Here is a 25,112-nt window from a genome sequence, read left to right on the forward strand (position 1 = left end):
TCATAATGATTGATGTTTGTTGTTACAGACATTGCAGGTACTGGTGCATGGAGAAGGACCCGACGTGACTCCTGTAAAAGTGCTGAACTGTGATACAATCACACAGGTGGGTTGAGAAAATGAGCCAAAATTCAGTTTGCGTGGTATCTATAACGAGTGCCTTAAAGGTGCACTTTGTAACTTTCCTGGTGGAGGTTACGGTGGGATCTGTGGAGAGGTAAACCCACTCACAGTAAAACTTTTGAAGGCATTTTTGAGTAATAAAAATACTGGTTACTAAATATGCAAAACAGGAAAATTAAATACTGTGGAACATTCCAGGAAAAAAGATAACATCTCCACGGAGATAAGCAGGTGGTGGACCCTCCACCAGAAAAGTTACTTTAAAGTAATGAGATATTTACTCTCTCTACACCGTTTTGAAAGTTTTTTGTGCTGAAATACAGTATTTTATGGTCTATTTTGTGATGACATTAAATTCAGTCTTTCACAGCTCTGAGTGCCCCTGGGGAACCATTATACATTTTGACTCAGATTATGAATATTGCAGGAAAATAGGGTTGTAAAGAAAACAATGTTTTGTTTATAATGTTTATAGTTTTTTTTAGAGATGCTTATGTATTAGTACATGTATTTTTGTGAGATTTGTGTTTCCTAAAAACAGCCTTTAAGTGTTTGTGAATCCATGCTGTAGTTAAATGTGTTTTTGTGGTTTACAGGTGAAGGAGAAGATTATTGATCAGGTGTACAGAAATCTTCCCTACTCTCAGAGGCCCAAAGTGGAGAGTGTTGCTCTTGGTAAGAAATTAAAAGATTCTCTGCTGTCACTTAGTTTTATTCATTCTTCAATGGAAGTGCCATTAGGACAGTCTTAATAGCTAGAAGGATATTAGGGTATTAGATCATTAAACGCACTCACTAATTACCATCCAGCCATTTTATTCATTTTATCTGGGGCCGGGTCGCGGGGGCAGGGACTCACCCCAGACACATCCTCCAGCTCCTCCGATGGGACCCCAAGGCGTTCCCAGGCCAGCCGAGAGCCATAGTTCCTTCAGTGTGTTCAGGGGCTTCCGCAGGGCCTCCTCCCGGTGGGACATGCCCGGAACACCTCCCTAGGGAGACATGCAGGGGGCATCCGGAACAGATTCCCGAGCCACCTCAGCTGGCCCCTCTCGATCTGGAGGAGTAGCGGCTCTACTCCGAGCTCCTCCCATGTGACCAAGCTCCTCACCCTATCTCTAAGGGAGTACCCAGCTACTCTACAGTGCAAACTCATTTTGACTGCTTGTATCCGTGATCTTGTCCTTTTGGTCATTACCCAAAGCTCATGACCATATGTGAGGGTAGAAACGTAAATTGACTGAGTTTTGCCTTTCAATTGAGCTCCTTCTTTACCACAACAGTCTGATACAGTGACCACATCACTGCAGACGCTGCACCGTTCCACCTGTTCATCTCATGCTCCATCCTTCCCTCACTCGTGAACAAGACCTCGAGATACTTGAATTCCTCCACTTTAGGCAAGGACTCTCCACCCACCCGGAGAGGGCAAACTACCTTTTTCTGGTCGAGAACCATGGCCTCGGATTTGGAGGAGCTGATTGTCATCCCCAGCCAATTCACACTCGACTGCGAACCACCCCAGGCCACCATCAGGACAACATCATCTGCAAACAGCAGAGATGAGATCCTGTGGTTCCTGAACCGAACAACCCTCCGGCCCCTGGCTGTGCCTAGAAATTTTATCCATAAATACAATGAACAGAACTGGCGACAAAGGGCAGCCCTGGTGGTGTCCAACATGTACCGGGGAATAGAACTGACTTACTGACAGCAATGTGAACATAGCTCCTGCTCCAGTCATACAGGAATCTTAGCCAAGGGCCCCAGACCCCATACTCCTGGAGCACCCCCCAAAGAAAAGAAAAAAAATTCCTCAAAATACAAAATTTGAACTCTGGACTTGCCAATCTCTACTAAACTAAAGGTAAAAGGTAACCGTTAACTTGAAAACTAACACTATTTGACATCACAAGGTAGAACAGAGCATTTTGGCCTTTGGAGATGTAGACAGACTAATAATAAAGGGTTACTCAAACATGTGTTAATGAAACAAAACACAACTCTGAGCATGTTTTTCATGAGGGAACAGCATTATAACATGGCTTAAAGCTCACAAGAGTCAATTTTGTGCAATATAGGACATTTAAACAACAAGACAATATAGTAATTATTGTGACAGGCATGTTTACATGTGATATTAATTGCACTTATTGTTGTGGTATTACCAGAATTACATTTATATTTATTTTTGCTGTTCTCAGAGTGGCGTCCCGGCTCCACTGGTCAGATCCTGTCTGACCTTGACTTGACCTCACAGAAAGAAGGGCGGTGGAAGAGACTCAACACTTTGGCTCATTATAATGTAAGTCTTCATTTTAGTAATATATGAGCCTAGACTCAATTGAAACTTATTGATCTTAAAAACAATTAAATCCACTTATTAATTGAAAGACATTCAAGGTTGTTTTGGAGTTCAGACCTTTACTTGTGAAGTGGAGAGAAATGCTGAGCCACCAGAGACCCCCACAGTAGAAAACATAAAACTAAAAACATCAAGCCTTATCTGTCTGCATCTGACATTTAAACTAGATGTGTTGGTCTATTCCCTGTTGTCTGAGTAAACAATTCTTGTCCTTTAGGTTCGAGATAATGCCACATTGGTGCTGTCCAGAGTTTTGCACACACAGGCGTTTCACCAGCACCAGGACAGCTATGAAGAAAGTAAGTGAACAAACATTTGAAAATGTGATGAAAATAGAGAAAACATTACATAAGATTTAACTGAACTCTTGGTTTCTGTCGTTTATAGAAAATGCACTGTTAGAAGATGACAACACCTATCACCTGGTCAGAACACCGGATGAAATTGACGAAGGAAAGTCTAAGAGAGGCAGCATGAAGGATAAAGCCATGACGAAAGCCATTACTGAAATCTATCTGACCAGGCTTCTGTCTGTCAAGGTGGGATACCAGACTCACAAAAAGTCTAATAATAGTCTAAAAGAAACCAACTTAATTTTAAATGTCCAATGCTTCTGTCATCTTATGTTAAAATCTGCTGTCTTTTCAGGGTACTCTGCAGCAGTTTGTGGACGATTTCTTCCGTAGTGTGCTCTGTTCAGGTTCAGTTGTCCCACCTGCTGTGAAGTATTTCTTTGACTTTCTGGATGAACAAGCACACAGACATGATAATGTTGATGAGGAGACGTTACACATATGGAAGACCAACAGGTAATAACACACTAACAAGATCCGCTCTAGGATTTAGTGTTTCATATGCTCTACTGCCCTAGCATTAGTATGCATTATTCATTTACAATTTGCCCAGTTTTGTTAACATTTACTTAGCTGTGGGAAGGATTGTTATATGCACTTTTGTCATGCTGCAGAATCATGATGACTTTCTTTCTCCTTGACACTAAGGTTACAAAAGCCCATCACAGACAGAAACTCTCATGAGACACTTTTAACAGTACTTTCTGTCTAGAAACAAGAACTTGAACTATTGTTTAAAAGGTATAAATCATAGCAACTGCCAAATAATAAACACGTAATACAATGAGACACAAAACTAACCAACCATGTTTTACTGGTTCTCTTAAATCATTAGCTTCAGTTATATTTCAATTGATTCATGCATTTGTACGTATTTTTTAAAACTCCGTCACACAAAAAAATCACAATATATTGGGAAGCCAGAAAAACTGGCTGTTTAACTTATCAACCATCAAGTTAAAATTAAACATTATCTGCCATTATGTGCAGCTGAGCCAATGAAAAGACTTATTTAATTGACAAGTTTTTATCATGACAGATAAATTATGGCAACGAAGGATGAATGGAGACGGATTCCTCAGTTTTCTTTATTTATGCCAAAACTCTTTTCCAGCTAGCCTTGAGCTTAGCCCGTCAATCTTTGGGAACGTCCATGCGCTCACACACAAACAGGCTGGACAATGAAATATTCAGCAGCAGTGGTGAATTATTGACGAGGGTTATGGTCTTTGGGGGGACAGGCGGCATGAGGAGATGAAAGGATGCTGGGATGAGCAAAAGGAGGGAAACGGAAACGTCAGCAAGTTCTCAAAAAGTCAAGAATTAGAAAAATCCAAAGCCCCTAGAGCACATTACTGGTAGTTTTATTCAAGGATTTTACCCATCATAAGTTTGAACAAGTTTGACCAAGACCCATGTTAAAGTGTGCTTTTATGTACTTTAGTAAAGAACAAGGTGTCCTAAGTTGATCTCTGTGTCTAGCTTACCACTGCGGTTCTGGGTGAACATTTTGCGGAATCCCCACTTTGTCTTCGACGTGCACGTGACGGAGGTGGTTGATGCTTCGCTGCACGTGATCGCTCAGACTTTTATGGATGCCTGCACCAAGTCTGAGCACAAACTTAGCAGAGTATGTAATCTGTTGACTGTATATGCCACATGTTTATTCAGCCTTTATTTATTGTACAAAATGAAATTAAATGAATTTTGATCGTTTTGCATTTTAAAAAGCAAGTAAGGCTTTAAAAAAAAAGCTTTGACCTTAAATGATATAAATAATGTGAATGAAAATACCATCACATTCAAACCAAGGGAATTGTAATTAGTGATTTCAAACAGCACACAGTTTTTAACAACTTTTGTACCCACTAGGAGTCTCCAAGCAACAAGCTGCTCTATGCAAAAGAAATTTCCACATACAAGAAGATGGTAGATGAGTAAGTCCGTTGTGCATACTGGAAATATTTTACAATGGTGCAAAATTGTATGTGTAAATTAAAGCATGGCTACATTTTTTTTCTCAGCTACTACAAAGGCATTAGACAGATGGTTTCTGTAAGTGACCAGGACATGAACACACACCTTGCCGAAGTGTCAAGGGTAAGACTGCTTTATTTAATTTAGTCAGATAAACATTTTGCAAACTCTTATTGTTTTGTATTATCTTTATAAGTTGTTTTTTTGGGTTGGAAATCACCATCTTAAATCCATACCAAGGTATGCAATTGTAAAATAGCACTCTACTTTTCATTGACAGCAACACACAGACAAGCTGAATACCCAGGTGGCCTTACATCAGCTCTATCAGTACGCCAGCAAATACTACGATGTGGTAAGAACATGAAATAATAACTATGCCACTGTCATGATTTTAACACATTTTATACATATCATATTCTAATGTGGTGTTGTTTTTTTCAGATCATTGAGTCACTAGATGAAGACCCCGCTGCGCAGAATAGACAGCTCACCCTTCGGCTACAACAGATCGCAGCTGCTCTTGAGAATAAAGTCACTGACCTTTGACCTCTGATCTCTTCAGGAATTTAGAGCAGAGAAACAAAATCACAAGATGTCACGTTTGATGCTCAATTTTACAGAAAGACTGTAGTTTAAGGAAGCTGTAATGACTTAAGTTGAAGATGACTTTTTGTAAGTGGAAAAAAAGTGAAGCGCTTATGTCCACGACGTGGTTTTTGCATTCGTTCCAGAACAGTGCAAGGAGGAGACATGGTGCCTACAGCCTGCGAGGACAAACTCTGTGAAAGCAATTCATTTTAATGGCAAACTTTTTAAAATATTTGTTTTGACAATGAGGACATTCACACACAAACTTTAATTTGCCCCATCATGAAGACGTGCCTGGTGAGTGTTCAAACAATAATAAGGACCTTAGCATTCAGGCTGGATAAAGCATTTTATGACACTTATCAATTTAAAAAGGACTTTCCTGCAGACAGAACTGTATTCAAACATCATTGTGTAGTATGAGGTAAATCCTTCGGTAAAGTGAAACAATTATGGTACATGCCACTTCTGGGTCAAGAGACTTAAATGGCAAATGAGTGTATTCAGGGTACAGCATATTTTTATTTCATTATTTCCATATCAGGTTTGTTTTATTGGTTGCAGTTTTAGTATATTAAATTAAGGCACAGAATTACACTTCACAGGGTAGATGCAGTATTTGCCATAATCCAGTTTTTTGGGTTTTTTTGCTTTTTAAGGCAACATGCTACAATCATTTGTGTGCATATCAAACATCATTTTTATTTTCTGTTGATTATGTTGTTGATAATGTTGAACATTTTACTTGCTGTGAAAAGTGTAAACACGGCTCTGAGCAGCCAAACATTTTAATTGTTAAATTTTGATTCTTTTTTAATCCTTTTACTTTGCCAATATCTTCAAGCAGCATTTTCTGTTTCCAGCAGACATGTGGAAAGTGAATGAAGTGTCTTTTGAAGACAGTGCTGCCAGACTCTTTAGAGTCTCACATTAACTGTTCAATGAAAGTGTCTTATTAGACACCTTATGATCTGTCCATCATGGGGTGTGTGCCTGTAACAGTGAATTGAAATTTAAGTCAACGGTACAAAGTTCTTAAGCATATATGAAATATGTTTTAAATTGGTGTAAATGCTGAATGGATTGTTTGTGAAACACACTACCATCTTTCTTTGTGGCGATCGCTTCCATTTTGTTGGTTTTGTCTTTCATATTGCAACATCTGTGTGTTTTACCTTCAAAAGTAAGCAGAAACATGCTCCTCTTAAATTTGGTGCATTCAGTTGGATTCTTATAGACTAACTGATCGCAACTTCACAGAATCATGCCATTTTCATCAATTTCATGGAATCTTATCTAAACGATTGTTGTGAATTGTCTGTTCTTTTCTTCCCATCACCTTGGCTACTTTCTGCCTTCTTCCTGTCACCAACAAGTGCCTTAATAATTTTCAAGAATAAGAGACACAGAAAAGCCAAATATAATAATAGATGGATAAAAATGAAGCATTTTCCTCAGCAGTGATGTGTTAAAACCATTCTACTCAAAACATCCAGCTCTGTTAATGTTACAAAACCTGACTTCTTTCAACTTGACAGCTCAAATGGGTTTCAGTTTCTTGTGCAAGTTTGTTTTGGGGATTGTGTGGATCGCTGTCACTTTTTTTCCTGTAATAAGTGAGATGCCAATTATGATGCTGCCAGTTTGACACTCACACCACCACATTTCCATAAAACTAATAACATGGAACAAATGTTTTCAAAAGATGCAAGTGTTGTAGGGTTTATGGTACTGAGTTTAGACTACAAATGATCTGATGAATGATTCTTTTTGTAAGAGCTTCAGAGATTTTGAATTAGGCTATAGATGTTTGATAAATGTTATTACATTTATATCAGTATTTGAAAGCACACAATGCCCAGTAGTAACTTACAAATCTTGCTCGATGGTTTATACCATGCTTTACATTACATACTGCATATTCAATAATTATTCTTGTAAAAAAAATCTGTGTAAGAAGAATAATTACAAATAATGATGTAGGACAAAATGGACAAATTCAGGCTTAAATAGCTCGCCTGAGTTGAAGCAATGCCCATATCAGTGACTCTTCTGAAGAAGTGGAGAAGTGGGCAAAATGTATAGATTTACAGATAGCCTATCCAATAAATTATGTTTTTACAAATGTTTTCTTGTCTCTTTTCTTTTCCTGTAGCTGAACAGTGTTCTGTAGCCACACGGGGACATCACACGCAACATAATGCTTTGGGAATAAGAATCCTATGAGAGTTGACCTGTTAGCCCATCCCAGGTAGAGAACATGCTCTTGTTTTAGGAATTAAGAAAAGTAACTCCATGGCATCTGGAGAGCTGAGATTGTGTAAGACATTTAAGAATATACATGCATTTGACTTTTATCACATTAAAACCCTGGGTCTATGGGATGCTTGAGAAATGTACTTGTTTTCTTATACCCTGTAAATGCAGCAATTTCAAGTAGCCCAGGATACTTTCAGATTCTGTTGCCTATTTTGTGTTTCTTACAATAACCGTGTAAATGGCGCCCCCGTGTGTTCTTGATAAAATAATAATAATAAAATAATATGCAATTATTATGCCCTTAAACGGGGTCACTGCCAAATAAATGTAGCTAATGATAAAATTATACAAATTATAATTATACATTTTAAAATATCACAAGTCTAATCATGTGCAAAACCACTGTTATATTTTAATTGTAAGAATCTAAACATCCATCCGTTCTTTCTAAGCTGCATATAGCCTAGGCCCAGGTTATTATTGTGTATTAATCCTATAGAATACTTGAAATCAGTGAGATCAGCAGCGCCTGAGCTCATGAGCTTTTCTCTCATTAACACACACTGGGCTGCAGCTCCCTCGACAGCAGGGGTCCCTCCCTCTCTCCACCTTTCCACCTCCCTTCTCTCCTGTTGCTCCTTGGACTCTCAATCTCTCCTCCAGCACGCAGCTCACAATATAACCATAGACCCTCACCTTCCTCACCTTGTTGTGCTTTCTCATCACCTTTGACGACTTTTGGATCAAACCATGGGATGTGGAAATTCCTCACCAACTTCATCAACAACCAACCACAATGACAGTATCAGCAAAACAGGTGAGTGAGTGTAAGTCTGGTGTTATATAAAGGGCAGTTTTGGTTTATTTTATTTTTGTAGCTGTGGAAAGTTGATTGTTTTGATTGATTTGTGAGGTGAGTCTAATACCTATGCATTTTCATTATGGTTTATCATCTGACTTGTACTGCTGCAGCCTGTTTTACAATGGCACAACTACACACCAACTGCCTCTACCAGCCCATTCTGTTAACCCTCCCCTACCACCAGCAATGTGTTATAAACTAATATCCACCAATGACCAATCAAAATGTAGGCCTAGCTTACTGCATTATTACAATGTTCAAAAGACTCCTAAATTGAAGGTTTGGCATTAACTCCATCCATTCTAAGATATCTCAATTATTGTAAGAGAAATTATGTCATTAAACCTTATAAAGCAGTTCAGCCAAATTACCTTCAAAGTGGTAAATACTGTCAGTTGTGATACCTCGTTTGTGAATGTTTGTGCCATTGCTTTCATCAGGTCATCCCGAGTGTTCATCAAAACTGTAAGTATAATTTATATACCCCCCAATTATTCCTTTTGTTTAGATTGTTAAGCCTGCTCTTTTTATATTATGTTGATATGTGATTCTAAACCATGTGTTTTGTATGTGTTCTTTTGTGAACAGGTCTGATGATTCTGCTGCAGATGATGATAAACGGAAGTAAGTGGCAACAGCATCTCGTAGGCTGTCCATGTGCACTGCAGTAATCTTGTTTGTGTTTGTTTGTGAGATCAGGAACTATGGAGGCGTTTATGTGGGGCTACCTACAGATCTAAGCAACATTCCTACAGTGCAGATTGGATCTCTCCGAGGTAACACTGTGCAAATACACATACAGTATGCTCTTTTCAGGTATTATTAGCATATCATTATTTACTATTTTATTCATTGTAAACTGCAATACAATGAAAAATATCTATGTGAAATATTTGCACAATTGTGTAGAGCAGAGAATATGTAAGTACGTAGCAGGGGGCGGAGATAGGGGGCAGGTGAAGAAATGTGTGGAGTACTCAAGCCTCATGATTACTCAAACATGCAGGATTATTTAAAACATGCTCTGAGCAACTCTGGGCAAGTTACCGATGATGGAACATTGTTTTAACAGGGGTAAAAGCTCATAAAAGCCAATTTTATATGCCTCCTTTAAACTGAAAGAGAACCAATGACATTCTGAACAATATTGACAATGATGATAAGTATTCAGTATATATATATATTTTTTATTTTTTTTCTGAAACTGTCATATTTAAAAGTTAGACAGTTAAACATTGATCTATCATGTATATGAATAATACTGAACTTTAGTGCTCATTAAAGCGTTGACTATGTGGTCTCCAGTTATTGTAAATGTCTAACACTCTATAATGGATTTAGTATTACAAGAAAACCTGTATATTTCTTTTGGCAAAGTGGCATTTTAATGTGCTAACCATGTGTACGTGGGAGCATTCATATCCAGTACACATAATGTACACACATCGCTATTTCCTGTGGAGTCGTCAAGGTCAGGAGAGCATGGGAGAAGAATCATCCTCTCTGCTGTGAACCCATGCTTAATATTTGTGCGTAAATGTAAATATTCGGCAGTCTTGAGTTTGTCATTTGTTTTGTCAGGATTGCATATAGGTGCTGCTTCAAGATTTTTTGTTGAAAGATATTTGTGGAGTTAATTAATGAGATTGTTTTCTACAGAGAGTGAGCGAGACTCAGCATCCCTCAGGAAGCCACTATGGGGAAATGGACTCTAATTTTAATGAACCAGGTCTGTACATGCTTCTTACTTTTACCTTGTTGGATGATCAGAACGGTTTTATATTTTGTCTTTATTTTTCAAGATGAATATACTCTTGTGCATTTTTTAATTATTTAATATACAATTAAGACCAGAGTTTGTTTTCAACCTTATTTTTTATATGTTCACTTCTATGTCTGAAACAAGAGATGTCTGGAGGAAATGGTAATTGCATAAAACAAGACACCTGTGAAGCCTCAAATGAGAAGCACCCTGCTCCCACTGGAGTCAATCTTCTCCCCTGCAAAGATTGTGATGAGATCACTTAGCCTTTGCCTAACCTGCTGTGGAGCCTATGGAGCCTGAACCAAGAGACTGCTCATATCCTTGTTTGCTATGGAAGGAATCAAATGTCCACTAGTGTTATACCTGGTCTATGTTCCTATTAATTACAATATCATCGTGTAGATGTACTGCAGGAAAAGTATTTTGTCAGATGAAACATACAGTAATGATCAGTTTGAAAGACTCAGGTTTGAAATACGAGCTGGTTTAGGATTTTTCAATACCTGTGCATTAACTGTTTTTAATGTTCAAATTTTTGTGTCTTATAGACATAGCACTTTACTAATCTGTATGCTAATTATTTGGAAGGATCTTGTCCTAGTTTTAGATGTAGGAGTGCACACCTGATGGTATCCATCTTTTCAATATTTAAATACTGTATATGTTTTATTTCTGATTTTCTAATTGGTTTATTTTCAAAGCCAACATAATAGTAGTATTTTATAACAGAGCTCATAGGCTGTATTTGAACAATTAAATTAATGAAAATTGTGGAAAAAAAAAAAAAAATCAACAGAACTTTAACAGCTTTAGCAGATCATGTTTCTCAACATCAGTTGATCTACTTACAAAATAACCACTGCTCTCAACTGATGAGCCCAGGTGCCAGTGCAGGTGCAGTAGAACATAAAGTGCGGAGTTTTTTTTACACACAAAGGTCTGAATGGTTTAAATTAAGGCATGCTTTAAAATGGAATGTATGATGTGTAAAACTTTTTTTTTTTTTTTTTTAAACAATGACCATTGCCAAACAGCAATTTTAACTTTGTAAAGATTTTCTTGGACCTAAACAGTATTACAGATAAACATATTGTAGCTAAAATGTAGACTATAAAGAATGTATGTGGCTGAGGATAAACGCCGTACTTTGGTTTGTTTTGGAAGTTCATTTCTGACGTAACACATCTTCTCCAGAAGCTAGCTTCTTGTACAGCTCTCGCAGCTCTTGAGACCCTGGTATCTTGGACTCCGGTGTGCAGGGAATGTCGAAGTCTGATGAAGTTTGTGAGTCTGGGAGGTCCATCATGTCCTGGTGGACCTCAGTCTCAGTGAATATGAGGTTACTTTGGCCTGGCTGCAGAATTATTGTGTCAGATACAGGTGAATTCTGGTTCTGTGACATGTGATTGGACAGAGATGACGACAGACTCTGTTGGCCTTCACTGGAGACTGACGTTTCTTCATCAGTTTCTTCACTGAACAGTTCAGGTGTTTGTGAACCTGACAATCTAGTAGAAGATGAGCAGCCAGACTGGGATTGGCTTAACTGGCTGTCAGTTAGCAAACTTGAGGTATAAAAGTCCTCCCATTTTGGAGGATCATGTGAATTTATTTGGTCCTTTTTCTCCTCTAATTTGATCTCCTCCATTATAAGGGACATGTCGCCCTTTCCTACTTCCTCCTCTTCTTCCTCATTACCCTCTTCTTCATCATTGGACTCAGTGCAATCAAGGTAGTTATGTGACAGCAGCTTGTCTTCAGTAACAGACTCACAAGTGTACTCAGTTTGTTGTATTACAGAGGTTTTATCTGTGAGTGACAGATCAGATTTTCAATTGTACATTAATGTAAGTTGAACTCTTTCTAAAAGAAAACAATAATAAAATATTACCTTGGAATGTTTCTGACTGCGTGGGTGTTTTCTTTCTCAATGGAACCAGGTCGAGTCCATCAAACAACCCATCATCACTGTCTGGATCTAAACAAGTCAAGAGACAAGAAGAAAAGTGAAAAAAGTAAAACTGAAATGCATAGACAAATGCATCTGGGTCATGTGTGCCTCACCACAGAAAGACTGCTCCATCCTGGTGCGTTTGAGAACGCCCAAAGGCTTGTATATAAATGCCTCAGGATCCAATTGATTTCGGCACATTTGATTCAATCTACACAAAATATGTTAAATATCATATTAATTGTACTACTTTATTCTTTTTTTTATACAAATGACAACCTCTCACTCACAGGTGGGTGACCTCAGTCAGTGTCTTGCCAATAGGAATGACATTAGGATAGATATTGACTGGTTTGAGATACAGTAAGAATTCCTTAATCTACAAGTAAATAAAATTAAATAATAATGATAAATACACATGGAAGACACTTTAAGTGTGAATTTAATCACCTCAGAATATGAAGAATGGAAACTGAAGCAGGCTCTGAAAGAACTAGATCCCATTCTGTGGATAACACCAAAGACCATTAGCACAGTAGTGTGTTGACACATACCATTTTATCTGAACCCTTAAAGTTTACTTTATTATAACATTTGTTTTCTTGCTCCTTTCTCCAAACCACATAGTTGATGGTTTGATGCTTATGATCTGAAGGGGAGTTCCATCAGAAGCTGTGCTTCCACAGGGTAAACGGTTCCCTTGCAAAAACTCCTCATCCTTAACACAAAAACATAGAGGGAAACACACACATAAGGTTTGTTAATTAAGCATGCCATACGCTGTAAACATGACTTATTAAATATTTGTGTGAAAAATGTTGTAATTACTAATTATTAATTAAATATGTGTACCTTTGGGTGTCGACAAGCATGGATTTGAGTCTTGTTCTCAGTGGTCACATAGTTGAGTATTTCAGGCATTTTTTTAAACATTGCTAGATTGTTGATATGGATCTAAAATGTAATAAAAAATACACAATTATTATTAATAATACTTAATAACAGTTAATATCCATTCCACTAATATATTATGTATTGATGTGTAACCTGGGTTTTGAACTCCTCCCCCAAGTTGGTGAATAGGTACTCATATCCATAAGCAGCTTTACAGTTAAGCCACACAACATGATATGGACTTTGACAGATCCAGTTTCTGACCAGCTCTAAAATACCATTCAGGCAGACGTCCTAGAGAAACACACAGGTTTAGCAGTTTAACAGTTAGTTTAACAGTGCTCCTTACTATTTTTTAAGACAACCCCATTACTGTATCATGGTAAAAATAAATAAACTACCCGTGATGGGATTTGATAGAATCGCGGGTCATAAAATGTAGAATCCACATATACACTCTGGATCTCTTTGACCCTGTAAAATATGTATTACGGTTAAACAAACACTACAGAAAATACAATTTGGTATTATTAGTTATTATTATTAAAGCAGATTATTGCGGTTAATTCTTATTGAGTGGTTATCATAAATAATTGACACATGAGAATCACTGACCTGCTGCCAGAATGCAAATATTCAATCCGTGAAGCATCTCCTATTGCTAACCTGAAGTCTCCTGTGTATAGTACATTTCCTTGGCCTCCTTCAAAAAGAAACCTACCCAATAAAGTGATGTAAAAAGGTTTTCAAATCAAAAAGAAACCTACCCAATAAAGTGATGTAAAAAGGTTTTCAAATTAAGGTCCATTCAAAATAACAAATGTGTAAAAAACACCCACATGACAGAGCCAGGACAGTGACCAGCAGGAAGCAATGTAACCACAATGTCTTCTTTCTGTTGTGCAAAATGTTTTTAAACGTCAATGTTAACTCCAAGGCATTTTCACAAAAATAAAGAATGCACATTATTATTAGTAATGTTATATTTTTGGTATAATGCAGGATTTACCTCCCCCGATGCTTCATCCACTAAGGAAATCTGAGTTGGACTTTCCAACTCCAAAGGTACCTACAACACAGTAATTCATTAGTCATATAATTTTCCTGTACACATAAATGACAACCTTACATCAGCATTACAATATAGTCCTCCCAAAAAGAATATTTGGGATTGCTCAGTAAAAGCTCCTTGGTCACAAATGAGCAGTACAGACGGACTGTGCGACTAGAAACAAAAATACAGCACATTTATTATGAATGCTCTCTTAACTCCAGCTTTTTCAGTTTAATGATTAAGAATGTATCTTACCTAGACTGTAGCTTTCTCTTTAGCAGTGGTCCCTTGAGTCCTTTCATGTGATCTGTTTGAATCAGATTTTTTTTATTTTTGGAGTAACAGTGAATATATGTGTGTATATATAAATACACACACAGTATTTTAATTCTGACGTGCTAGTCTTACCTTTATGGCAGTGGGAGAGGAAATAAGCCCGGGCATGTATATTCTCCCGATCAAACCTGTCCAAAGAAATATTCGAATATTCTTTCATTCGACCCGCAAACGAACTCATCTTTGCCTTTCTAGTACAAATGTCATCTAAAATTACTTTGAGAATGCACGTTTAGCGTTTTAGAGCATCTTTTTGCGTTTTCTGATGTTTTCATTTTTGCTCGTCCCGCCCACAATCCTTCTTTTTCAGAGTGTGGTAACAAGGTGCCAGTTTACCCCGTGTCGCCCTCTACTGTCCAATCAGGGAATGGAGGATGCACAATACGCTTTCACCATCCCAGGTTTCACCAGGTTTCACCATCCCCCCAAGAGAAGATGCTTTAACTCTGCTCTCATGCAGAACACTCGACATGGCTGTTATGTTATGGTACTGACAGTTAGGTGAACATGGATTTTAAATATTAACCACAAAATTAACACAATTAACTTCCCCTCCATTCTCCATTCCTCGTGCACCCCCATGATCAAACTACTACTCTGCCATGGACACGTGCTCCAATAAAAATAGTTGCTAGGTAACCAAGGAAGCTATCGTCAAGTAAATACAAACTTGAGGTCAGGAGAAGCTAAATTTTAAGACGATAACAACGGTGGGTTGGATGTGTGTAATGGTGAATGCATTATTTTGTCAATGGAAGTGTGGTTTGGACATATTTATTTCTTTGATAACTTTAGTGCATGTGTTAATAGCCCTCTGTGGCGCCATTAGTCTGTAAACTGTAACTCGTAAAATCATTGATAAATACACAGATATCAGAGGATATTAGTTAACTAAAGTTAACGTTCGCCTAAAAGGTGACCTTTAATTTTGCAATTGAATTCACTTGTTCTAAGTTGAGAGTATTTTCCAGCTGCGAGCATAGACTGTATAAAGAAGTATATTTACATATACAGTCTATGGCTGCGAGTAACACAGTGGGTTAATTTTGTTTCTGTTTATTGTTTCCAATTTCAGCATCATTATGCCCTGGCTCAAGCCAAAGTCTGTGCATCGAGCACAAGAATGGACAACAGAGGTCGAGAACCTCTTCAGGTTTCAGCAGGCAGGATACAGGGATGAGCTGGAGTATCTGCAGGTCCAACACGGCGCCATGGTGAGCACTCAATCATCTGCTTTACATTTTCCTTTGTATTTAGTAAACTTGTAATTGTTCATGCTTTGTTAACTATTCCGTTTTTTGTTTAGATTGACAAATGGCCAGAAACTGGATTTGTAAGGAAACTTCAGCGTCGGGATAATACCTTTTATTATTACAGTAAAAAGCGAGAGTGCCATGAAAGTGAGGTTCATAAAGTCAAAGTCTATATGTATTAGTGCATCAGACTCTTTATGACAAAGTCACTAAGATGCTGGGACAGTCACTGATGACATCAACATCTAAATACTTTCACAATAAAAATGTGTTCATAAAAGCTTAATTAATTGCGTTTTTGATAAAAGAAATATACATTTGTCTCATAATCACTTTGAGATGCTTATGAAAGTTTCATTTTGTAAGAGAATGCTGAAGAGCTTTGTTGTGCTGTTTGTGTAGTTCAGATTATTCATTGGGTTGTCACACTCCGCTCATGTGATTGCATGAGGGTGAGATTCCTCCTAAGAGTCAAGAGACCCCACAGAAAGAATGCATTTTCAGCCACTTGGATTCACATTCCAAATTATTTGCTCATTATTTTATTTTATATTTGCTTTCACTATATTCAAATTTGACAAGACTGCTTAAGCCACAGTGAAACGGGTGAGTTTACAATTGTATAGTGCTAAGTTGTTTGTGGTATAGGCTATTTATTTGCTTCTCTGATTCATTGATTGGTTGGTTGTGTGATGAATTTAATAAATGTAGTCACAAAAGCATGTTATTAATTGCATAGGCTTATAATACTGTTTATTGTGCAGTATGTTTAACTTTACATACACCGTGGCTCATTTCAGTTAGCTAGTTCACAGTTTAAAAGAATAGCCTACAAGGTAAAGTTGATAAAATGTCATCATAAATATAAGTTTTAAGTTGTAATTGCAAGTGCATTTTATTGTACGTGACTTTATTACTCAAAACTTTTCTTATTCAATAACAGGGTAGGCTACATTTGATTAAAAAAAAATCCACATTGCTCAGTCATATCCATGGATGAGTTGACGCCAGTTAAACCGCCGCGACTGTCGGTCCGCCTTTGACACAGGAACGGAAGCTACCGGGTTTATACTTCCATGGTTTATAGCCTTTAATTTATGCTTGAGCGCCGTGGTCACTGGACTTTACAAAGTTATGTTGGTGCTAGAGACGACTACGCGGAATCGTAAGGCAAGTGATGTGACAAATAGTGGCTACTTAAGGCTAAAATGAGTCTTTTAATAACGTTTACACGATCGCTGTGGAGTTAGCTCACCGTTAGCTTAGTTAGCAACTTGCATTAGATATGTCCACTTGCAGTTTAAGTTTAGCTCTTTAACCTGTATGTGTATGTATGTGATTTCTTTGTTTTGATTGGTAGTTTTTGATATTTGTAGTTGAAAGATTAGGTCAATCTAGTATGTAATTGTTAAAATGTTTATGTTGGATGACTGGATAAAGTTTTCCACTGAAAAATTGTAACTGAAATTGGTAACATGGCTTGTCATAAAGTAGCACCCTTTTTCTTATTTATATGTGCCACATTCAATCTCACCATTGTGAACTAGCAATTTCTACGAATAAGTGTAGGCTCACTTTAAGTAAATTGTTGTATATGCCTCACAAATCATATTTCGTGTTTGGCTTATTTCTATTTTCACTGATGCTAATGTTTTATATATTTTGTGGAGGGGAAACGTAATAAATGTAACATAAGTGGGTAAAAGACTCCTGTCACAAAGGACTTGTTTGTGGTAGTTGTAAAAGGCACTGCAATTGCTCACTGCAAAAGTGAGAGAAATGTTTTTTTTTTTCTTCTTAAGATGTGGATCACCTTTAAGAAGCCTAGTGGATCACAAGGTTGTGAAGGAATGTAGCTTTAAGCCAGGTTACCAATGCTTAATAATAGCACTCTTGTTTTTCTGCTTAGTCTTTTCCGCTGAGAAAGTTCTGCAACAGTTTTATTTCCTTATCTGCTACCTTCCTCCCCAGTTGTGAAGCAACAAGTTAAGGATTTGGCTATTGGGCCATTTGTTTCTGATGTAATAATATGTAGTATAAAGGTTATTTATTTATCTTTTATTAGCTATAATTTGTCTTTTGAATAGCTCTGCGTTACGTTATATATTTGTTCTGTTTTCTATGGGTCATTAAAAGGCAAGCTTGGCATATGAAGCATATACTCAGAATGACTGGCTGGCCACTGTTCTCAGTGAGATTATAATAATAACCAAACTGACAGAGGTGTTGGGCTAAACCAGTTTAGTGGTAAAAAAAATCTATAAATTGTATAAATTACCCAAATACTTCAAAATACTTTGCTCATCTTTTGACGCATTTTTGCACCATGTTTTTTTGGTCCACAGGGCAAATAAGAGGTCTCCACAATGGGTGCTTGGGCTGCAGTGTGTGTGAGGACACTCTGCTAAGTATGCAGGCCTGGGACAGTGTATTCAGGGGACAGTGCTGCTGAGAGGGACCATTTGTTTGTGCAGACGCTCATGGACGACTTCACCACCAGGACATATGGGACCAGCGGAGGTCTGGACAACAGGCCTCTGTTTGGGGAGACCTCGGCACGGGTATGTACCTCAATAACAACCTTGTTCTTTAATCCTGTTCATGTTAGAGATGCAGAAGCTAATGCTATCATTTTATTGTTATACGTTTTTAGGACCGAATTATAAACCTTGTTGTGGGGGGATGTACATTACTGGTTGTACTTGTAAGTAAATTATAATTTTTATGTTTTCCATTCAGGAGGAGTTTACTTTAAATTATTTATTTTCTTCCAGGTGACAATTATCAGCTCATTTGTTTTTCCTTCACCACCTCCCCGGCCACTAAATATATTTTTTGCTGTGTGCATCTTATTAACCTGCGGATCCACCATAGTGCTGGTAACTTATCTGTACTGTTAATCTAAAATGTTAGCTCTCATTATTAGTAGTATTAATTTTTCTAACATTGGTTTTATGTGTTCACAGATATTTTGGTACAGACAGGGTGATTTGGAGCCTAAATTCAGGAAACTTATTTACTACATGCTGGCATCCACAGTGCTGCTATGTTTATGTGCCAACTTGTACTTCCATGATGTCAATAAAACGTAGCAGCACAGAAGAAGAAAAGGAGGGACACATAGCCTTTGTCAAACACAAGTATGGAAGGACTAAATACTTAAGGGCAAAATCTGAAAACCTATTTAAAGCCAACAGAATTTCATCCCAGTGGACCAAAAATGACACTGCTTTGTTACATTAGTATAAAAACTGTATCTTGTAATTAAGCTGAGTCACAAGCCTCTGCAAGATGGACACACATGGCACAGCGCATATCACACTGCTGAAAAGACAATGTACAGTATTAGACCATAAAGAGAAGACACAAGTATGCTAATATTTTGATGATGGAAAATGCACTCTGAAGCTCATATTTGATACATCAACACTTGACACATGACACATGAAATGTAACTGTAGTTGCTGAGTGTTTGACCCAGTAGTCTTGCTTGTGGAGTAATGTTCCACAGAGCTTGTTGCACAATAGTGTTTTAGTCATTATGTGTGTGTCATTTTACTGCTTTAAATTCTGTAGTGATGGGTTTACTGTACAGCAAGACTCTGAAGACATTCTAATTTAATGGTTCTGCAAGAAAAAAAAAATGTTCAGATTGTAATGCTCAGTGTGGATTTTCCCAGCATTTAATATTTGTCAACTTGACTATGTTTGTTCTATGTACTGGGTAGTTTGTACTGTATACAAAGCACAAACTAGAACAAAAGTACAGGCATTAGCAGGGTTTGAATATATGCAATCAATTTTCTGCAGCAGCTTGTATGGCTGATGTGATCATTGTCATTGAATTTATTTCATATTTCCAAACCAATGTTGGGAAGTGTTTCTTACTGTATTGAATGTTGAACTACACTGACTGCCAAGTCTTGCACTAATTTATTCGACATTTATGTGTCTCATCTAAACTTGCACACTAATGCTGCCATTTACTCAAGCCAATAGATATTTGAGCTGGAATTCTGCTGGAATCACATGCTTAGCTTTAATTGTAATACTTGTAAATTATTATTGTTTTTTGAAATGACATGGAGCCAAATCATTTTAGAATTTGGGTGAAGTGAGACCAAACTGACTGCATTAGGATTATGTTTGATCTATTAGACATACAAGTCTAAAAGCTCTTGAAAGCAGTGTGGCAAACTGAAACTATGCAACTAAACCAATGTCAATTGTCTGTTTACTTGATGTTTTATTGTCATAAAAAATATACAACAAAATGTAACATTCTTTTTAAAAAGTTCTTCAGTCATACATCACTGTCTACATAGTTTCTAAGAACTCTCTGGAAGCCTGTTGTGTCTCTCACCATTCCTTGTTGATGCTTTCAAATTCCAAATTCATTATTCTTCTCCATGGTTTACAAATTATCTGTGGTAAGTCTTTGGATAAAGCTTGTAAACATTAAATTATCCAACTGGGTAAAGCAGCCCCACATTCCTTTAGACAAGTTGGCATTGTCACAAGAATTTTTTTTTTTCTCACAATAACCCAAGAAATAAACATACCATGACTGTATGGCTGTTGTCTGTTTATATTGTAGCATAAATATTAGGCTTTGAGGCACAGTAACTAATTCTATGGCCACAGGAGAAATTCTACAGTAAGGTTTTACAGAGATGTGTCCTGTGTAACTGTCAAGGGACATAATTTAGTCAGCACTTTCCTAGCCTGTTGAGCCCTTTCATATCCAGTGAATGGATCATTCAAATGGACATTGTTGTCTGCTGTGCTTCAGGTGGGATGATTACTGCATACAATCTTTTGAGAAATTATAATTCAGTCTGAACCTTCTTGGTTTTCCAGGATTGGGTCTGAGAAGTAAAGAAATCAAATTCAAATAATGCACATGATTTACATTCAGTTTATAAAATGAAAGTGAAAGTCTACATTAAAACATAATTATTACCAGTCAGTGTGCTGCTGATGTTATGAGGAGAAACTATGAGAACTGTATTGCCAGAAGTTAGTTCTGAATTCACCACCGTAGCCTCCACTGATGACTGGTGTACTTCCTATCGCAAGTAGGAATAATATTTTCAAAAGGATGTGGTTTGTTAGTAAAATCTGCAAAATTTTGTTTACTATACCTTCCCATCAAAATGATCTGTTATTGCTTCTTGGCTTTCTGTGACAACGCTTTGTGCTGTGTTTAGTAGACTTGAGGTATCCAGGTGGTCCTGTGTATTGTCCTCTGCCTCCACAACCAGTTGCGACTGGCTGGCGGGGTCCAAAGACGTGGGGTCAGAAGTGACGGTGTGAATGATAACGCCATCATTTGAGCAAAGACTGTCAGTCTGAAGTATACAAAGGATAAACAGATTAGATGTTGCCCCATAAAATCATAGGACACTTGAAACAAGTACTTACAGAGAGGCTGTGAAGGATAATGTGTTCATGTGAAGGGGGTGAGGAGCTCGTCAATGTAACAGTACTGTTATTGGTCAAACTAAGAGGAAGGCCCTGATTGGTGGAGAGGAGCGGAAGTCCCTGATTGGATGTAGTCTGGAGGTAGTATGTCCCAGGTGTGCCGGTTGGCTGCAGTTGGAAAGACTAAAACAGAGCAAGACGTAATCAACGGTTACCTAAGAATAAACAATTCATAACTGATCAGCACAAACAGTGTAAGTTATGGTTGAGTGTAATATAGGTCACTTTATGTAACCTCACAACATTCAAGAAACTCAAATTGAGGTGGAGGTTAACTCAGAACAAAGATATGGAAGCCAATATAGCTATGCAGACTTTTTCCATGAACATGAACGCAACAAAATCTTACTGGCAAAATCTCAAATGTTTGTAGTGCTCCTGTGTTCAGTGTGATGGTTCCACTGTCAGACGTAGCTGCTGAAGAATCTGAGGCTGCAAGAGAAATACATGTGACATTTTATCTAGAAAACCACACCACCCCAGTTTAGTTCAGATAATAATATACTAATAATATAATACATAGTAGACACAATATTAATTTATATCATATTGTAGTTCTAATTTTTCATGCCTATTTAGATGTAATGGATTAAAAAATCCTCCACAGAAATATTCTCACCAAGGTGAGTTATCTGCAGAGGTATCTGTACAGGAATCTGAAGAGCAGCGACAGAGTTGGAGGTGGAACTGTTGCTGCTCTCCTCCAGTCGTGTGAGTCGTATCTGCAGGGATGACGACGAGGAAGACGAAGGACTTCCAGACCCAGAGGTGGTCTGTGAGGATGCTGTCAGCTCTTGTAGACCTTTCAGAAGAACTACACAGAAAATAAACATGGTAAATGGTATTATCTATTTGGCTGTACAAACACTACACATATAATCAACAAAATAGATTTAAATATGTTTGCCTGTACCACTGAATGGGATCTCCTTGTGATTTGTGACTTGTCTCTTTATGCTCCACCACTTTGACCGTAGCCACTGAGGAGATCGGACACTACTCCACCCTCCAGCCAGGTCCTCCCATTTGATGTCATTCTCTTCCTCCACTTCCAACTCTGATATCCTACAAATTAAACAATTTGACACATTTATTTAATATGATGCTGGGTTGGTTAACTGAAAAGTTCTTTCTACCTTTGTATTAGGTTCTGGTCGTCTTCTTTTGTCCATTCTGTGCCTCCACTGTGTTTCCAGTTCAAATAGTTTAACCACTTTGACCGACACTGTTTCTCTGAGCGTGTACGCACTTTCTCAGCAACCACTGCCCAAGATACTCCTCCTGTTACTGCAGAGCCCGGTGTTACACCTGCCATCTCATACACAACCTCTGCAAGACGTCGCTCCTCCTCCTCAGTCCATTTACCTGTTTCAGACAAATTAACTAGCAAAGTCATGCTTTTAAGATACAAATGTGTGGAACCAGAAATGGGGGTGTTGTAGAGTACCTGTGTTGCAGGTGTCCTTCATCAGTCTACAGCGGTCTTTCACTGAGGAAGCACTACGACCCAAAGCAGCACCAATCGTGGCCCAGTCATTTCCATGCTTCTCTTTAAGCCTATTTTACAAACATTTAATCATTTTAACCATTTTATTTGATGAAGAAAGAATAATTCAAACTTTACTTACGTTTTAAGCTTCTCAATTTCTTCAGGCTTATATCTATAAGAACATTACAACATTATTTTAACTGCCCACTCTTATGATATGATGTAACTTGTTTCTTGTTCCTATTTAATTTTAACAGAAATTACTAACTTCCCAACATGGTTGCGGTTGTCATACATCCGTAAAACCCGTCTGTACACAGCAAACAATGGTCGGTTAAGACCCCAGGCCACAGAGCGATAAAAGTCTTTTCTCTCTTCTTTTGACATATCAAAGATAATCTCAGCAGCACTCTCAATCCCCCGGTCCTAACATGACAATGTAATTAGAAAGAAATAGCCCCATACAACAAAAGTAAGCCAAATAAGCAGTGGTACCTTTACATAGCGGTCAATGTTGCTCATCAGAATGTCAATCTCCTCTTTAGACCACATACCCTGCTTCCATTTGTGACCTGTGTACAAAATAGTTGTGCAAGAAGAACTGTTAAGTTGCTGCTAAAAGAAAGGCAAAAAGACAGTATGACATCCAAAATGACCAAAACATTAAAAAGCTGTATTTACAAAAAGTTTCCTGAACCGTCTAATTCTCATACCTTTATTGGCCAATGTGTCTTTGTCTTCTTTGGTAGTGAACCAAGCCTGACTGACAGGTGAAATGTCTGACCTCTGGACAGAGTCATCTTCTTGTAAAATCTTTTTACGTAAAGATAAAAAAATGCATCAAATCAGATTAAGGCTGCACTACCATGGATCACTTATGAGCTAAATTTAACCTGTACCTGGATATGAGCAACACCATCTTCAGACAGCTCTCCCTCTGAGGTTGCTGCCATTGTCATATCAAAATTTCCACTGTCCTCTGACACTAAAGAGAGAATTAGCACAGTGCGTAATTTATTCATAAATTATTCTAGAAAATACAGATTGTTGCGTAAATCAATGTTTTACTTGGTAAGGAAACCACTGAGAAATTATGAGCATCGTCTTGTTCTGTAGAGAGACAAAGTTTCTTCTGGAGTGGCTCTGAGTCTTCATCTTGACACACACAGTACAAACAAAATAAATATATAACTTAATTTTCAGAATTATTGACACCAATTTGTAACCAACCACTGGGGGAACAGTGAAGAATAATGCTCCCATCACTGTCTTGGGTCAGGGTGACAGATTTGACAGCTTCCAGTTCACCATCCTCCTTTTCTGAGCTCATCCTTTTTCAGATCAGGAATGCGAATTTATTTGGAGCAAAACGTTGAATTCTGTAAACTGGACAAAGATTTTAGAGATAATACATTTTTCCACTCCAAATAGAACAGGTTTTATGTAAATGTAACATTTCCACCAAATATGTTATCGTTACGATATGAGCCTTATAAACTTTTCCATAAAGGCATCACGCAGCCTTTTATCAACTTTCAATAATGTAAGTCGGCCAAAATAATGATGTATATTCAAATACAGATTGTGGAGAGCGATTGCCTGTTATAACTTTTTGAAAGTAAAATAAGACAAATTCCGTTATTGACATGGGGGTGTCCATGATCCTTTATCAAAATAATGGAGACATTGGTCATTTAGACAACGGACATTATTTAAGGTTTGTTCCATAGCGACACTGGAAATCATGGACATTGAAGTGAGGTGCTCTCAACTGTGGAATCACATAAACTAGGAAACACTGTGGCTAACTTGCAGCATTCAACACAAAATCTTCCTAAAAATGGAAAAACTATGCGGCGCCATGTTTGACTTAATAGACTTATGGCGTCTGGGAAGGCTGGCGATGCTTTCAGTGGTCTTAATCTGTGGTTTAAAATGATTTTTCTAAACCACAATGCCCCAGCACTTCTCGCCAGCTACGCTTCTGAACAGAAAGTGAATTTTACTCATGATTTGGATACTTACTTCCTGTTTTTGGTCCGGGGACTTTTGAGTTACCAGGATGAAGGCAAATGCCAGGATGGAGGCTCGGCCTTGCGAAACCTGGGGTTGCCAGGTTTGAGTTGTATCTGTGAGCCATTTGAGGATATTAAATTAATGTATTTGATGAGTATGATATTAAATTATTGTGCTCTAGAAGTCTAACTGCAACTATACTCAAGAACCATCTAGAAGACTGTCATAAATTCAAAACTATATTAATAAATAGTCACTGGATATTTTAAAGTAGATTAAATAAAATGGCAACCAAGAGGTCCGGGGTAAAAAATATTCCGTGTAGAAACAATGATAGTAA

The 25,112-nt window shown here is 37.7% G+C and overlaps 5 protein-coding genes and 1 long non-coding RNA gene across 8 annotated transcripts in view; 4 read left to right on the top strand and 2 right to left on the bottom strand.

Moving 5' to 3' along the window:
- plxnb2a.1 (plexin b2a, tandem duplicate 1) overlaps positions 1-7,538 on the top strand; it is a 100,506-nt gene extending 92,968 nt beyond the window's left edge. For all 3 annotated transcript variants that reach the window (XM_055231455.1, XM_033990240.2, XM_055231454.1), the window contains 11 exons: positions 29-106; positions 720-798; positions 2,328-2,428; positions 2,706-2,787; positions 2,876-3,027; positions 3,137-3,297; positions 4,324-4,471; positions 4,714-4,778; positions 4,866-4,941; positions 5,099-5,173; positions 5,263-7,538. In XM_055231455.1, coding sequence (XP_055087430.1) covers positions 29-106; positions 720-798; positions 2,328-2,428; positions 2,706-2,787; positions 2,876-3,027; positions 3,137-3,297; positions 4,324-4,471; positions 4,714-4,778; positions 4,866-4,941; positions 5,099-5,173; positions 5,263-5,367 — 1,122 coding nt within the window. In that variant the 3' untranslated portion in view covers positions 5,368-7,538. The remainder of the gene's footprint in view (positions 1-28; positions 107-719; positions 799-2,327; positions 2,429-2,705; positions 2,788-2,875; positions 3,028-3,136; positions 3,298-4,323; positions 4,472-4,713; positions 4,779-4,865; positions 4,942-5,098; positions 5,174-5,262) is intronic.
- A 1,429-nt stretch (positions 7,539-8,967) lies between these two features.
- Positions 8,968-10,584, top strand: LOC129457383 (uncharacterized). The gene is made up of 5 exons (XR_008649217.1): positions 8,968-8,995; positions 9,119-9,154; positions 9,230-9,306; positions 10,190-10,259; positions 10,439-10,584. It is a non-coding gene; the product is annotated as an uncharacterized LOC129457383 (long non-coding RNA).
- Positions 10,585-10,967: 383 nt separating this feature from the next.
- Positions 10,968-14,848, bottom strand: dclre1c (DNA cross-link repair 1C, PSO2 homolog (S. cerevisiae)). The gene is made up of 15 exons (XM_033990241.2): positions 14,603-14,848; positions 14,450-14,501; positions 14,281-14,365; positions 14,150-14,209; positions 13,980-14,035; positions 13,756-13,857; positions 13,542-13,614; positions 13,294-13,434; positions 13,099-13,200; positions 12,828-12,964; positions 12,697-12,751; positions 12,537-12,625; positions 12,360-12,457; positions 12,187-12,273; positions 10,968-12,104 (listed from the first exon to the last, which is right to left on the bottom strand). The coding sequence occupies exons 1-15, from the start codon at positions 14,709-14,711 to the stop codon at positions 11,461-11,463; spliced, it is 1,890 nt and encodes a 629-aa protein (XP_033846132.1). The 5' UTR covers positions 14,712-14,848; the 3' UTR covers positions 10,968-11,460.
- A 152-nt stretch (positions 14,849-15,000) lies between these two features.
- meig1 (meiosis/spermiogenesis associated 1) lies at positions 15,001-15,965 on the top strand. The gene is made up of 3 exons (XM_033990207.2): positions 15,001-15,017; positions 15,606-15,744; positions 15,837-15,965. Exons 1-3 carry the CDS (start codon positions 15,001-15,003, stop codon positions 15,963-15,965), a joined length of 285 nt encoding a protein of 94 aa, XP_033846098.2.
- Positions 15,966-16,812: 847 nt separating this feature from the next.
- Positions 16,813-20,111, top strand: tmem243b (transmembrane protein 243, mitochondrial b). Its single transcript, XM_033989721.2, has 5 exons — positions 16,813-16,953; positions 18,129-18,344; positions 18,437-18,487; positions 18,558-18,662; positions 18,750-20,111. The coding sequence occupies exons 2-5, from the start codon at positions 18,264-18,266 to the stop codon at positions 18,873-18,875; spliced, it is 363 nt and encodes a 120-aa protein (XP_033845612.1). The 5' UTR covers positions 16,813-16,953; positions 18,129-18,263; the 3' UTR covers positions 18,876-20,111.
- dmtf1 (cyclin D binding myb-like transcription factor 1) lies at positions 20,002-24,865 on the bottom strand. Its single transcript, XM_033989720.2, has 17 exons — positions 24,782-24,865; positions 23,987-24,142; positions 23,825-23,911; positions 23,656-23,741; positions 23,470-23,569; positions 23,252-23,328; positions 23,025-23,182; positions 22,896-22,928; positions 22,715-22,824; positions 22,404-22,632; positions 22,181-22,332; positions 21,887-22,081; positions 21,617-21,699; positions 21,208-21,390; positions 20,928-21,134; positions 20,747-20,852; positions 20,002-20,651 (listed from the first exon to the last, which is right to left on the bottom strand). The coding sequence occupies exons 2-17, from the start codon at positions 24,084-24,086 to the stop codon at positions 20,617-20,619; spliced, it is 1,941 nt and encodes a 646-aa protein (XP_033845611.1). The 5' UTR covers positions 24,087-24,142; positions 24,782-24,865; the 3' UTR covers positions 20,002-20,616.
- Between the last annotated feature and the right edge of the window lie 247 nt (positions 24,866-25,112).

Source organism: Periophthalmus magnuspinnatus, chromosome 23 (assembly GCF_009829125.3).
Source record: "Periophthalmus magnuspinnatus isolate fPerMag1 chromosome 23, fPerMag1.2.pri, whole genome shotgun sequence".
Taxonomy (NCBI): domain Eukaryota; kingdom Metazoa; phylum Chordata; class Actinopteri; order Gobiiformes; family Gobiidae; genus Periophthalmus; species Periophthalmus magnuspinnatus.

Excerpts from the sequence above, each read along its gene's own strand:
- tmem243b (XM_033989721.2), top strand. The coding sequence starts at position 18,264 with ATGGACGACTTCACCACCAGGACATATGGGACCAGCGGAGGTCTGGAC. Across the intron at positions 18,345-18,436 it reads TTGGGGAGACCTCGGCACGG|GACCGAATTATAAACCTTGT; the intron begins GTATGTACCTCA and ends ATACGTTTTTAG. Across the intron at positions 18,663-18,749 it reads GCGGATCCACCATAGTGCTG|ATATTTTGGTACAGACAGGG; the intron begins GTAACTTATCTG and ends ATGTGTTCACAG.
- dmtf1 (XM_033989720.2), bottom strand. The coding sequence starts at position 24,086 with ATGAGCTCAGAAAAGGAGGATGGTGAACTGGAAGCTGTCAAATCTGTC. Across the intron at positions 23,570-23,655 it reads ATGGTGTTGCTCATATCCAG|ATTTTACAAGAAGATGACTC; the intron begins GTACAGGTTAAA and ends TTACGTAAAAAG. Across the intron at positions 22,929-23,024 it reads AACCGCAACCATGTTGGGAA|ATATAAGCCTGAAGAAATTG; the intron begins GTTAGTAATTTC and ends ATGTTCTTATAG.
- meig1 (XM_033990207.2), top strand. Across the intron at positions 15,745-15,836 it reads AGGTCCAACACGGCGCCATG|ATTGACAAATGGCCAGAAAC; the intron begins GTGAGCACTCAA and ends TTTTTTGTTTAG.
- dclre1c (XM_033990241.2), bottom strand. The coding sequence starts at position 14,711 with ATGAGTTCGTTTGCGGGTCGAATGAAAGAATATTCGAATATTTCTTTG. Across the intron at positions 13,858-13,979 it reads CACTGTCCTGGCTCTGTCAT|GTTTCTTTTTGAAGGAGGCC; the intron begins GTGGGTGTTTTT and ends TTTATTGGGTAG. Across the intron at positions 13,435-13,541 it reads TCTATCAAATCCCATCACGG|GACGTCTGCCTGAATGGTAT; the intron begins GTAGTTTATTTA and ends GTGTTTCTCTAG.